At 30.7% G+C, this 12,399-nt stretch overlaps 2 protein-coding genes across 2 annotated transcripts; both read left to right on the top strand.

Annotated features, from left to right (window-relative positions):
* Positions 1 to 509: 509 nt before the first annotated feature.
* Positions 510 to 6,972, top strand: LOC112703413 (NAC domain-containing protein 21/22). Its single transcript, XM_025754847.3, has 3 exons — positions 510 to 1,024; positions 4,575 to 4,849; positions 6,147 to 6,972. The coding sequence occupies exons 1-3, from the start codon at positions 859 to 861 to the stop codon at positions 6,675 to 6,677; spliced, it is 972 nt and encodes a 323-aa protein (XP_025610632.1). The 5' UTR covers positions 510 to 858; the 3' UTR covers positions 6,678 to 6,972.
* A 3,262-nt stretch (positions 6,973 to 10,234) lies between these two features.
* On the top strand, positions 10,235 to 12,192 carry LOC112701588 (protein FAR1-RELATED SEQUENCE 5-like). Its single transcript, XM_025752331.1, has 4 exons — positions 10,235 to 10,246; positions 10,528 to 10,593; positions 10,691 to 11,780; positions 11,888 to 12,192. Exons 1-4 carry the CDS (start codon positions 10,235 to 10,237, stop codon positions 12,190 to 12,192), a joined length of 1,473 nt encoding a protein of 490 aa, XP_025608116.1.
* The last annotated feature ends 207 nt before the right edge of the window (positions 12,193 to 12,399 follow it).

Consider the following 12,399-nt stretch of genomic DNA (forward strand, 5'->3'; position numbering starts at 1 on the left):
AAATAACGACTTACATATTATTGTTTTAAATAAAAAGGCTATTCAAGAAATTCCTGTGGATGCCAGCTTATCAACAACCAATTTGATGAACACAACTAATTAATTTAAATAATAATAATAATAATAATAATAATTCTTCATATGGAGATTATTTATCACAATTTTCAGACCAGGCAGATGCACAAAAACCCATCAATTTATGACGAAGATAAATCATGAATCAGAAATAATAAATTAATAGGGAAGATAATAGATATGGGTATATAAAGCAGAAATGGCCAAAATTCAAACGAATGAGACTATGTCATCATCACTAGGGCTTTGTGTGCCAACTCTAATTATTATTATCATATAATTTGCTTAATTTTATATTTGGAAATAATAATGATAAAATGTCTTATATTATTGTTATTTTGGAAATTATTTACTTAGCATTATCTCCATACTAAATTAATGCAATGCACAAAAATTGTTTAAAAAGATGGAAAGAAAAGAAGCAAATGATCCCTAGCTAGAATTATATAGATACATGTCAGCAAGTTGGCAGGAATTGGTTTGTCCACGTCATCATGCCCATTCTCTCCTTATAGAATTACAATATTACCCTCCATTGTTGCATTTAATAACAAGTTGACTTAGCCACTTGTGAGTTCCTTCTCCCATTTATATATACACCTTAGCACCTCTTCCTTTTCTAATATCTCTCAAACCTAATCATCAATAATTCAATCAAACCTTGGGAGTTTGCAACATCTTTCTCTCAGACCTATTCTTTTCTCTCTTCTCCCCTTCTTCCTAGCAAGCAGGCTCTCACTATATATTAATTTAATTTGTTGAAATTAAATAGAAAAAAGAATAATGAGCAACATAAGCTTGGTAGAGGCAAGGCTTCCACCAGGGTTCAGATTTCATCCAAAAGATGAAGAGCTTGTGTGTGATTACTTGATGAAGAAGTTCACGCACAATGAATCCCTTCTCATGATTGATGTCGACCTCAACAAGTGTGAGCCATGGGATATTCCTGGTTAGTCACTAATAATTTTCTTTCCATTTTATATCATGCATTATTCTCTAGCAATACATAATTATTCTTATTATTGTCATTCTTGTTGTTGTTGCCTCATCATATATATGATTGCATATTTCTTAAAAAGTGGCTATTTTGTGAAGAGATCTTTGTATAAAAACATTCGTTAGATAATTTGATATGTTTGACTGAATATATTTAATTGATAAATTATCTAACAATTTTTAACATTATATTCACATAAAAATAGCTACTCTCTTAGAAAGAGCGATCAATTTCTATGCAAAACTTATAAATTAGTGTTTTGGATATGTAATTCATGATGATTTAATTTTTTAAATTAACTAAAGAAGAAAAAAAAAAACTTAGTTTGAGGGCAATGGCATGGGTGCATATGAAACTATTATTATTTAATCGGAAATAAAATTCCCTATAGTTTTCTCTTTTTCTTGATGAGTCTCGTTAGGGACACCCATCACATGATACATACTAATAATGAAAGTGTTTGATCGGTTTGAGTTTGCTATTTTGGTTGGTAAAGTACAAAAGAGTTGTTACTTTCAACCTGTATTGTATTCTTGTGTGCTATAGTTTCAAAATTATGATGATAAGGATAAAGTTTTCTTTTTCTTTCTTTGGCTTTGAGAGTGAGGTTCATAATGATAGCAACTGGAATGGCTATAATAGATTCCAATTCTATAAGACCACTTATTATGTGTATGTTCTTTGATGGGGAAGTGATACCTGCCAACTGTGTGACTTAGATAATTGTAACACATCACAAGCTTTGATTATTGTTCAAATCAATAATTCATTAGAAAATAATTAACATTGAATTTATTAGACTAATTATATTCAACAATAATACAGTGCATTGAATATATATATATATATATATATATATATATATATATATATATATATCTAACAGTATAAATTTTTAGAATAAATGTTTTTATGATATATATGATATAATAGAACTTTAATTTTATAATCATAGGGTTTATAATTTAATTTTTATTATTTTCATTCTTTAAAAATAAAAAATAATTTAAATATAATAAGATAAACAAAAAAAGTAACTGTTAAATTTAATTTTGACTAATTAATACATTCAAAAGTTAATGTATTTCGATGCAATTATGCTTGAATAAATCTGATCTTTTGATGTATTAATTTAATCAAAAGGACATTTTTTTTATGAAATGGGAAAAAAAGAAATCACGTTAAGTGAATATTCCTCCATGTGATACCCGTTGACATAAGCCTCTATGCATATTCAAGAGGGTCATATAAGTCATAAGTTTCATTCAATCCAAGCCAATTTCACATAGATATAGATATATAGGTGGCTGCAACCAATCATATTCAATATTATGAAGATCGAACTGAAAATATAATTAATTAAGTTTACTTGCCCACATAGTAAAAGTATAATACATTTTCACATATGAAATAATTTAAAATATTTTATATATCAAAAATTAGATTTTTTTAAATATATTATCAATAATTTATACAATTATTTGATTATATATCTAATTTTAGAAGCTGGTTATTGATTATTGACATATTAGCTACTCAAATGTTTTTTATATATAAAGAAAACTTCTAATTGGTTTATCAATATAACCTATTTTATATTAAGCTATAAAATTAATCTATAAAAGTTATAAATAAATTTTGTCCACCGAAGATTCCATACATATACACCATGATAGTGATTAATTTTCAGTTTTATACTTAAACATCATTTTGCTATAAAATTTTTTATGGATAACACGTACACACATGCTCAAACTCATACACCCGAGAATGAAAGGAATCTAATTATTTCTGGTTAGAAGCTTTGAATGGGAAGTTCAAAAATATCATACATATATATGGGGGGTAGTATTGTAATTGCATCTAAACGGTATAGGCAAATGCATGTATATGTATGTATCACCTTCAAAAATTTTTAGGTGAAATGACGCATTGCCCTTGTCCTATTCTAAAGTGCTTGACAGTGATTTTCATTATTCATTATTCATTATTCATTCATATAGTGCTAACATTAATTCATTTCAACCATACGCATGTTCATGAACATGCATGATTAACTTCCATATCATAATTTAATTAATTGTTTAAACTTTAAACTCTATGAAGTCTTACGATTATTGTAGCTGTATCCCACCTAGTCTATTATTGAAGTTTCAAAGCAAAAGGAAAGTGTAGTTAAAGTAATAAGACGGTTAAATTAATTTGCAACTTGTTTTTGACTTTAATAGATCATTTTTTAATCCTTATTAATTGGATAGGTTGAAGTGAGTACTTTCCTAATTAAGAAGTATTACTTGTCTTAAGTAAAATTTTCATGTAGCATGACAAAAGAGATTTCTAGGGCATGATATGATGGGTCAACATTAATGCTTTGGTTTGTGATAGGCCATGTGTTCCTACTTTAATTTATACAAGTTTACATATTATTTTGGAGAAAAATATCAACTGTTTGATTGTGAAAGCACCATAATTAGTTTTTGTATGTTAACACACGCATGTCATCAATGAAAAGAAACTGACAAGGGTGGGCATAATCCGAAGAAACAATTCCAATCAATGCACGAAGCTACAGTTATATATGGGACCTATATAGATAGTAACTAATTTGCCCGCATTTATAATAATAATAATAATAATAATAATAATAATAATAATAATAATAATAATAATAATAATAATAATAATAATAATAATAATAATAATGTAGAAGTATGTAATTTTCTAAAGATAAATATGAAACAATGAAAGTCTTATTATAAGTCAATTGACTGAACGAGCGCGCGTGACTTTTAATATTTATTTTCCCCCTTCTGTTCCAGTCAATATTATCAATTCTAATAAGACAAAAGAAGAGAAAGTATAAGAGAATTTGATTAAAGGGTTATATTATAAGCAAGAGAGGATAATATTGTTAATGTCAAAATTATTCAAGTCGCCACTCATATAGTTGAAATTCAAAAAAAAAAAAAAATTCAATTCACACCTTATGTTGACCAAACGGGACATGTTCCTCAATCTTACCGAACATCATAGACTACGTTAAAGGTTTAATAACTTGGAAAAAAAAAGTTATTATGTTTGTTCTACTGATACGTAAATAGACTTTTATAGTTTAAAAATTTATATAACTAAAAAAAATATTTGTAGTTAAAATTCTGTCAAAAATATAATTATCAGTTTATATTAAAAAAGTAATTTTATAACGTAATATTAAAATTTTTATAAAAAATTAGAGTTCAATTTTTGTCATCTTAAAAACAGATGTAAAAGATAAAAAGTTATATAATGACAAAATTTTTAATAGTGTTTGTTTAAAAAACACGCACTCAATAATAAATGTCAAATTAAATAAGTACCTTTTTATTTTTTTAATGATGTTACGCATCTAAATTTTTTTATTAACTAAATTTAATTATTAGTCTAATATTAACAAAAATAATTATGAATAGCATTATTAGAAGTTGGATTTTTGATTGATGGAAGCAAAATTTGGATTGGGCAGAAACAGCATGTGTGGGAGGGAAGGAGTGGTACTTCTACACACAGAGAGACAGAAAGTATGCAACGGGTCTGCGTACAAACAGAGCAACGGCATCAGGATATTGGAAGGCCACTGGCAAGGACAGGCCTATCCTTAGGAAGGGCAGCCTTGTTGGTATGCGAAAGACTCTTGTCTTCTATCAAGGTCGGGCTCCCAAAGGCCGTAAGACTGAGTGGGTCATGCATGAGTTTCGCGTTGAACCTCCTCTTCCTCCCCCCAACACTACTTCTTCTAAGGTATCCCCTCACTTCCACTCTCTCCTTTTTTTTTACTCTTCATAATATAACTGCTTCTTCTTTTATTTTCTAAATACAACATTTTTTATTTTATTTTTTTAATATTTTCCAAAAATGAATTCAATTTTTCTATCATTATCCGAATTAAGATTTAGCTTATCCAATAATAAGACACTTGAATCATTGTAATGTCTCCAGCTTAATATATATACATGCATTTTTTTATATTATATTCTATTTAAGTTATTAATTTTATCTAAAACTTTTCTCTGATATTATCCTATTATATATATCATATTATTTATTATATTAATCAATTTAGATTGGTTCCAATAATTATTTTACAAGTATTAAAAGTTTGAATCTTATTTTATATATGTAATAATTTGTCTAATAATAAATTCTTAAATAAAATTTAAATTTGTATTAAATTATTCTTTGGCCTATCAAATTGAAAATACTTTTAAAATTTAAAAAAATTGTTAATATATTAGTTAATTGATTTGGTTAGTATATTAAGGTTAATTTTTAATTTAGTTTTTTATACAAAAATAAAATATTTAAATTATATGCATTTGTCTAAATTATTTTGTATGATATTATTTCATTAGCCATTAGCCGTATGCATTTTTGGTTAATTTTTTATCGGTTATTATTTATAACCAATGAAAATTTTATAATTATAATCGTGTGAAGATATTTTATTTTAATTATTGAATGATAAATTATAAAGTTTGATTTTTATATGTTATTAAAAATACTATCTTTATTTAAAATATAACTAAACAAATAAGTGATATTTTTTAAACAAGAATCATCATTTCATTAAAGTAATTTTCTTTATAATATATAACACGTATAGAGTAATAGCAAACGGTATTATTATATTTTATTTTGTATTATTTTCTTTGCACAATTGCATGATTCATGGAAGAAACTTAGCTTGTGATAACGTAATTAATTTCTTTTCAAGGATTTTGACTTTTTGCAATCAGTTTTTGCTAGCTCTACCGAAACCAAATTTGTCTCACATGCTTATTGGCTAGAATGTGACTTCAGAAAGATATGGGGTAGCTGACCTAAGATTCTCTTTGAATTTTTTATTAAATGCAATATGTAAGCAATATGAAAGCACCTAATTCTCATAGATTTATTGATCTAAGAAATATTAATACTCCTTAAGGCTATTACTAAAATTTAGTATCTATACTATATGTTTATACTTTAATTTATCCCACCATTACACTCCATATTTCTTTCCTCCCATTTCCTCAGTGTGTTTTTTTTTCCCATACAGGAAGATTGGGTGTTGTGTAGGGTGTTCTACAAGAACAGAGAAGTTAGTGGCAAACCTAATAGCATGGGAAGCTGTTATGATGACACAGGCTCTTCATCTCTTCCAGCATTAATGGATTCTTACATCAGCTTTGACCAACAACAACAACCTCAAACCCATCTTCATGCTGATGAGTATGAGCAAGTGCCCTGCTTCTCCATTTTCTCTCACGCCCAAACAAGCCCTATTTTCAACCACATAATGGAGCCTAAGTTATTCCCTACCAACAACAACAACAACAATAATGCAACTTTATATGGTGGAGGAGGAACTACTACAACACCCAATTTGGGTTCTTGCTTAGACCCTTTTTCATGTGATAGGAAAGTATTGAAAGCTGTTTTGAGTCAGCTCACAAATATGGAAAGAAACATACCTAATAATAATAACAACAATACAAATAGTATAAAAGGGTCACCAAGTTTAGGAGAAGGTAGTTCTGAGAGTTACTTATCTGAGGTTGGCATGCCCAACTTGTGGAACAATTATTGATGTGGTAGTCCCTATAGGCTTTGTAATTTGTTTATATACTTTCCCCCAAAATTAATTTATCCATCCATGTTCTTCATATGCCACAAGGAAGTGGAAAAAATATATATGAAGAATCAATAGAATTTTGGAGGAGGGGGAAATTCTCATTGGAATTTTAAGTCATTGTGGTGGGTATCTAGCGTTTCACCCATTGTGTGCATGTCCCCAATATATTAGGAAAACGGGACTTGTAATTCAAACTCAAAAATATTTGTAGTTAATTTTAGTTAGTGGATGAATTGTTTCTTCTTGCCAAGTAACTAAGAGTAGTAATATTCGGAATTCAACCCTTTTTTTTAATTAATATGAATTAATTTTTTAAAATTGTTTGTTTATCTTATATTTTAGATTTCAAATCATCAAACTTTAGACCCTAATTAAATTATAAATTCTAAATCCTTTAAAAAATTTTATAATTAAAAAAATTGATTATTAATGTTGATTAATAAAAATTAGTGTCATATTTTTCATTAATTAATTAGATGACGATTGATATAATGGGCATGTATTGATAATTAGTTAATTACTAATTATAAAGGACGGATCACATGTATAAACCATGTAGCTTTGAGACTAAGGAGTTTCATGTGGAAATACTAGATAAATGATTTATTATACTCTTTTGGCTCATATGTTAAGTTCACACACAGTTTTTTCTATATATTTCACATATTATTTAAGGATGATAAATATGACAACTCAATCATATATATGTATAAGAAAAAAAAATTCACAAATTAAAATATTGCTCATATGTATCACAGACATTATTTAAAACCATGTGGTTAAGTGTTTTCCAACAACCATTATTTGAGTTACCTTTAGGGTTTACAAAATTATTAAATATTTACCTATGACTGGCCTAGCTAATAATACACATATAATATATTTTCATGTTACTTATTAGAATTAAATTAAACTAACTTAAGCCTAAAAACCAGTTTAATTAATGAAAATTATCAAGCGCTTATGAATATATATATATGTGGAGCTGGCTATAATCCAAATCTTCTTGAAGAAGTAGTTGCTATAATCGGGTTATGTTAAAAAATTTTATTGAGTAAAAAAGTGTATATACTATAATAATCCTTTTTGGGATCTTCCATGCAACCAACACAATAATTGATCAAAAAACAAATAATAAAGCTAATTTCCTTTTATGGCAGATAATACATCTTTGATGTAATTATCTCGTCATAGTTCATAATAGTGGATTAGTGGTAGCAGCCCAAAATAAACAATGAAGGTCGTTTATATGATGATCCATAAGCTGATTAAGTACTTTCATCATTATTATTATAATTGCGTGGTTATAGTAAAAAATGAAGATCATTTATCTAAAATAACTAATGGGCCAATCTGATGTAATACTTATTAATTTTATTAATTCAGACAATATCATAGATTGTAGATTAAGATATCTCTACTAAAAGAAAACTGTTAATATATTATTTATTCCTAAATTATTTTGTTAAGCAGTGGTGGCAAAGCTAGTAGATTAGCACTTAGAAGAACATTAATTCGGTAAAAAATATTAGAACATCATCAAAATTTATTATTTTTGGTCATTATTTTTATTCATTAACATAATTTTTTTAGTTTATTAATTTAACAACATACTTTAACCTATAATAACAAATAATAATTAATTTTGATTGTCTCTAACACTCTGCTTTTTCAACCATAATATTATCTTTTAATGCTTTTATCCTAACAATAACAATAAAAAAAATTAGTTTATTAACAGGGATATTTGACACATGGATCATCATCTTTCTCTTCCCTTGATTTGAATGCTAAGAAATCATTTTTGTTTAGGTGAAAAAAGCTTGTATTAAGTGTGTGTTTGGATTACAGTTTGTAAACTAGAATTTGCATAAAATTGATTTTGTAAAATTAATTTTGATGATAAGTTAGTTTGGGTTAACGTGATTTATGTTTGGTAATCTTTATATCAAAATTGATTATAGTAAAATAAATGTTGTTTGGATTATACTACTCAAAATCACTTTTAGATGAAAAATTACTAAAATAGACATCAATTTTATATACCTGCAAAATCAGAATACTATAAAAAATAATATAAAAAATATTTATAATATAAATAAAATAAATATAATAAAAAATAAAAATAAAAATATAAAAGAGAGTACTATAAATTTTATAATGTCACAAAAAAAAATATTCTATAATTTTTTTTAGTATCGTCAATACTCTTTAATTTAGTATTATTTTAGACTATAAATTTTTATTATTTATGACTCTATTGTTACTTATAATTAATTTTTTATTTATTTTGTCCTTTTTTATAGGATCATAATTTATATTATTCAAAATTTTGATAATAAACGTAGTATATAATAATTACAATTACAAATTTTACAAATTCAGAATAAAAAATAAAAAATTAATACAAAACAAAAATAGAGTACATCAAAGAATAGAAAAAAAATTATACAGATAAGAAATAATAAAAATTCCATAAAACCAACAACATATATCATATGAACAAAAAAATACCATAAAACGTAAATAAAATTCATATGAATAAAATTAAATAAAAATAAAAAAATTTCAATTTGTTAGTGATTGAAATAAATCTGAACGATTTTGATGAAAAAAATGGAACTAAAAAATTATGAAGAAGTAGGAAGAATTACAAAGAATGACTGTGAAAGGGTAGGATTGGTAAAAAAGAAATATTTTAGCTTCTCCTAAACGTGAAACGTGAAACGTGAAATGCAGAAGCTATAAATTTGAGCTTCTCCTAAACGTGGGTTCAGAGGCAGAATCAATTCTGCGTTCACAAAGATAAAAATTGCCGAACATCAAAGTGAAACTTTCAAGAAGTTCAAACGGGCTTCTCTCCTTCGCAACGTGTTTGCCAAACACACCTAAGTAGTGTAATGTCAAACACATGAACATAAAGCAAAGTTTATAATGTTGAAAGTGTCACTTTCACAGGGGTGATTATTAGGAAGAGACAACACCGGTTAAAGGAGACTAAATCTGTTGTGACCTCATCCTTAAAGATTCGCTGACTTTGTTTGGTGTTTTTCTTCTATAACTTGTTTTTTTTTAAATTAATGTTTATTGGACGTTTCTTCGGTAGAAAAAGTATATTCAAGATTTTAATAGATCAGATAACAAAGTCAATTTTCGAAAAAGATTGGAGTCAGTTCACAAATAATCAAAAGTAGCAGTTGGAAATAAAATTCAAAATAAATAAAAAGAGGGACAGGAGACGAAAATTCGGTATTAAATCAAAGTCCCGAACTCCATTAATAGGTAGGTGAAAGCTGTGTTGGGTTCAGTGTAAAGCTTAGCTTTGTTTGGTCGACCTGTGTGGAGACGGCGGTCCACGGCGGAGGAGAACGCGGAATTGAACGGCGCGGAAGCACAGATCAAGATCTAGCTGTTTGGAGGTTCACAATAAAGGATGGAAATGGACCACATAGGACAACGAGATTCGCAAGTACGCTTTGTCGGTGTCACTGAGGTTTTTACACCATCCGATAATGCCGGGGGAGGTATGCGCAGAAATTGATTTCAATTGGGGGGGCCGTGCCTCCTTGTGTCCCCAATAGTTTTAACTGTTTGATTTTTCGGGGTTGCCATTTATTATGGCACATAGCCGAATTAGATTTGTTACTTTTTAAATTTTGTACCAAAAATCGGGGTTGGTCCTTACAGTTGAATGAGTTTTAGTTGGATCATTTTAGAGTGTCTAGAATTATGGCTGCATGTTCGTAGTTATGGTTGATAACGCCGATATTCTGTTCGCTCACTGCGATTTTTTGAACTGTGACAGCTGAATGGGTTTGTGGAGCCTAGCTATGAGTTTTCATCCAATTTTGACCGAGTCCATGCGTTTCAGGTGTGTTTGTTGCTCATGTTATGAGTTTTTGTTGACTGGTTTATGTTGATGTGGCCCACCACCTGTTGTCACACATGCCGCATGTTGTTCGTTGCAGGATGCTGATGATGGAATGAGCGGCGAAATCGTGCCGGTAGAGGAAGCAAAAGCGATAGATTTGTTTGCCGCAGATGCGGACCTAGATGCAGAAGCAGCAGTGAGGATTGTTGACGGGATAGGGTCCTTTGGCGCAATTGAATTTTCTTCCCTAACAGCCAAGGATGTTCTTACGAAGGAGTTCACAAGCCTACAGGGAGCTTATGACTACTACAACGAATACGGTCGCATCAAGGGATTCTCGATCAGGAGGTCCAAGGTGGGTCGCAGAACAAAACAGGGGGCAGAGGGCGAAATTATTTGGCAGATATTTGTGTGCTCGAGGGAAGGAGAGCGAGACGGGAAACACATGCAGCGGGAAGACAGGAAGATGGATCCTCGACCGATCACGCGGTGCGGGTGTGAAGCACGGATTAAGGTCCACGTTGATGATGCTAGCGGGCAATGGTTTGTTGAACAATTCTGCGATAACCATAATCATCCCATGCTGGATGCGAGGTTCAGGGGTCTGTCGCGGTCACACAGAGCAGTCAAGGAAGGCGATTTGCACCAAATCAATTCCATGATGAAATCTGGGTTGCGAGTGCCGACGATTTTCCACGCCTTTGCCAATCAGTCAGGAGGATTCGAGACTGTTGGGTTCGAGATAAAGGACATATATAAAGAGATAGAGAAGCAAAGGCGGGCTGGCGCGACAGATGCTGAGGCCGCATTGAAGTTCTTGGGAACTTTAAGGACCACTGATTCTGGGATGTTCTGGAAGTACTCACTGGATGTTGACAAGAGGCTGGAAAATCTCTTCTGGTGCGATGGTACAAGTCTTTATGACTACAGCGTGTTCGGGAATGTCCTGGGTTTTGATGCAACGTACGGTCGTAACAAATACAAGTGCCCTTTGGAAATATTCTCAGGGGTGGACCATCATATGAGGACGGTGGTGTTTGGCTGCGCCATCTTGAGCAACGAGAGCGAAGGAAGCTATGTGTGGTTGTTGCGGTCATTTCTTGAGGCAATGAAAGGAAAACAGCCGAAGTCTGTCATCACGGACGGGGACCTCGCCATAAAGAGTGCCGTTAGCACAGTTTTCCCGGGTGCACATCACAGATTGTGTAGCTGGCATTTGTTAAGGAATGCCACCGCTGGAGTTGGACGGCCGGGTTTTCTTAGGAAATTCCATCTATGCCTCATGGGAGTCTAGAGATTGACGAATTTGAGAGAATATGGACGGACAGCGTGGCAGACCACATGTTGGAGGATCATCCCTGGATAGTGGACATGTATGCAAAGAAGCATTCATGGTCTAATGCCCATATCCAGGGGAAATTCTTCGTGGGACTGAAGACGACATCGAGGTGCGAGGCTTTGAATATGCAGCTTAGAAAATTTATACACAATGGGTATAATCTGAGGGAGTTTGTGGAGCACTTCCAACACTCTTTGGAATTCATGAGGAGGAGAGAACTAGTGGCAGACTACAAGTCTGCGTCGGCGAGCTTATTGTAAAGACGAAGCTCGAGGCCATTGAGCAGTTCGCTGTGACGGTTTATACAAGAGAGGTTTTTGAACTGTTTCGGGAGGTGCTGATGCTAGCCAGCAATGTTAGAGTTGTGTCCACAAGAGGACGAGCGCTTGTGTTTTGTTCGAGGTTGCAATGTACTGCAAGTAGAGATCATGGGCCGTGTCGTGGGCTGAGGAAGACAACAAATTCAG

Source organism: Arachis hypogaea, chromosome 7, assembly GCF_003086295.3.
Source record: "Arachis hypogaea cultivar Tifrunner chromosome 7, arahy.Tifrunner.gnm2.J5K5, whole genome shotgun sequence".
Taxonomy (NCBI): Eukaryota; Viridiplantae; Streptophyta; class Magnoliopsida; order Fabales; family Fabaceae; genus Arachis; species Arachis hypogaea.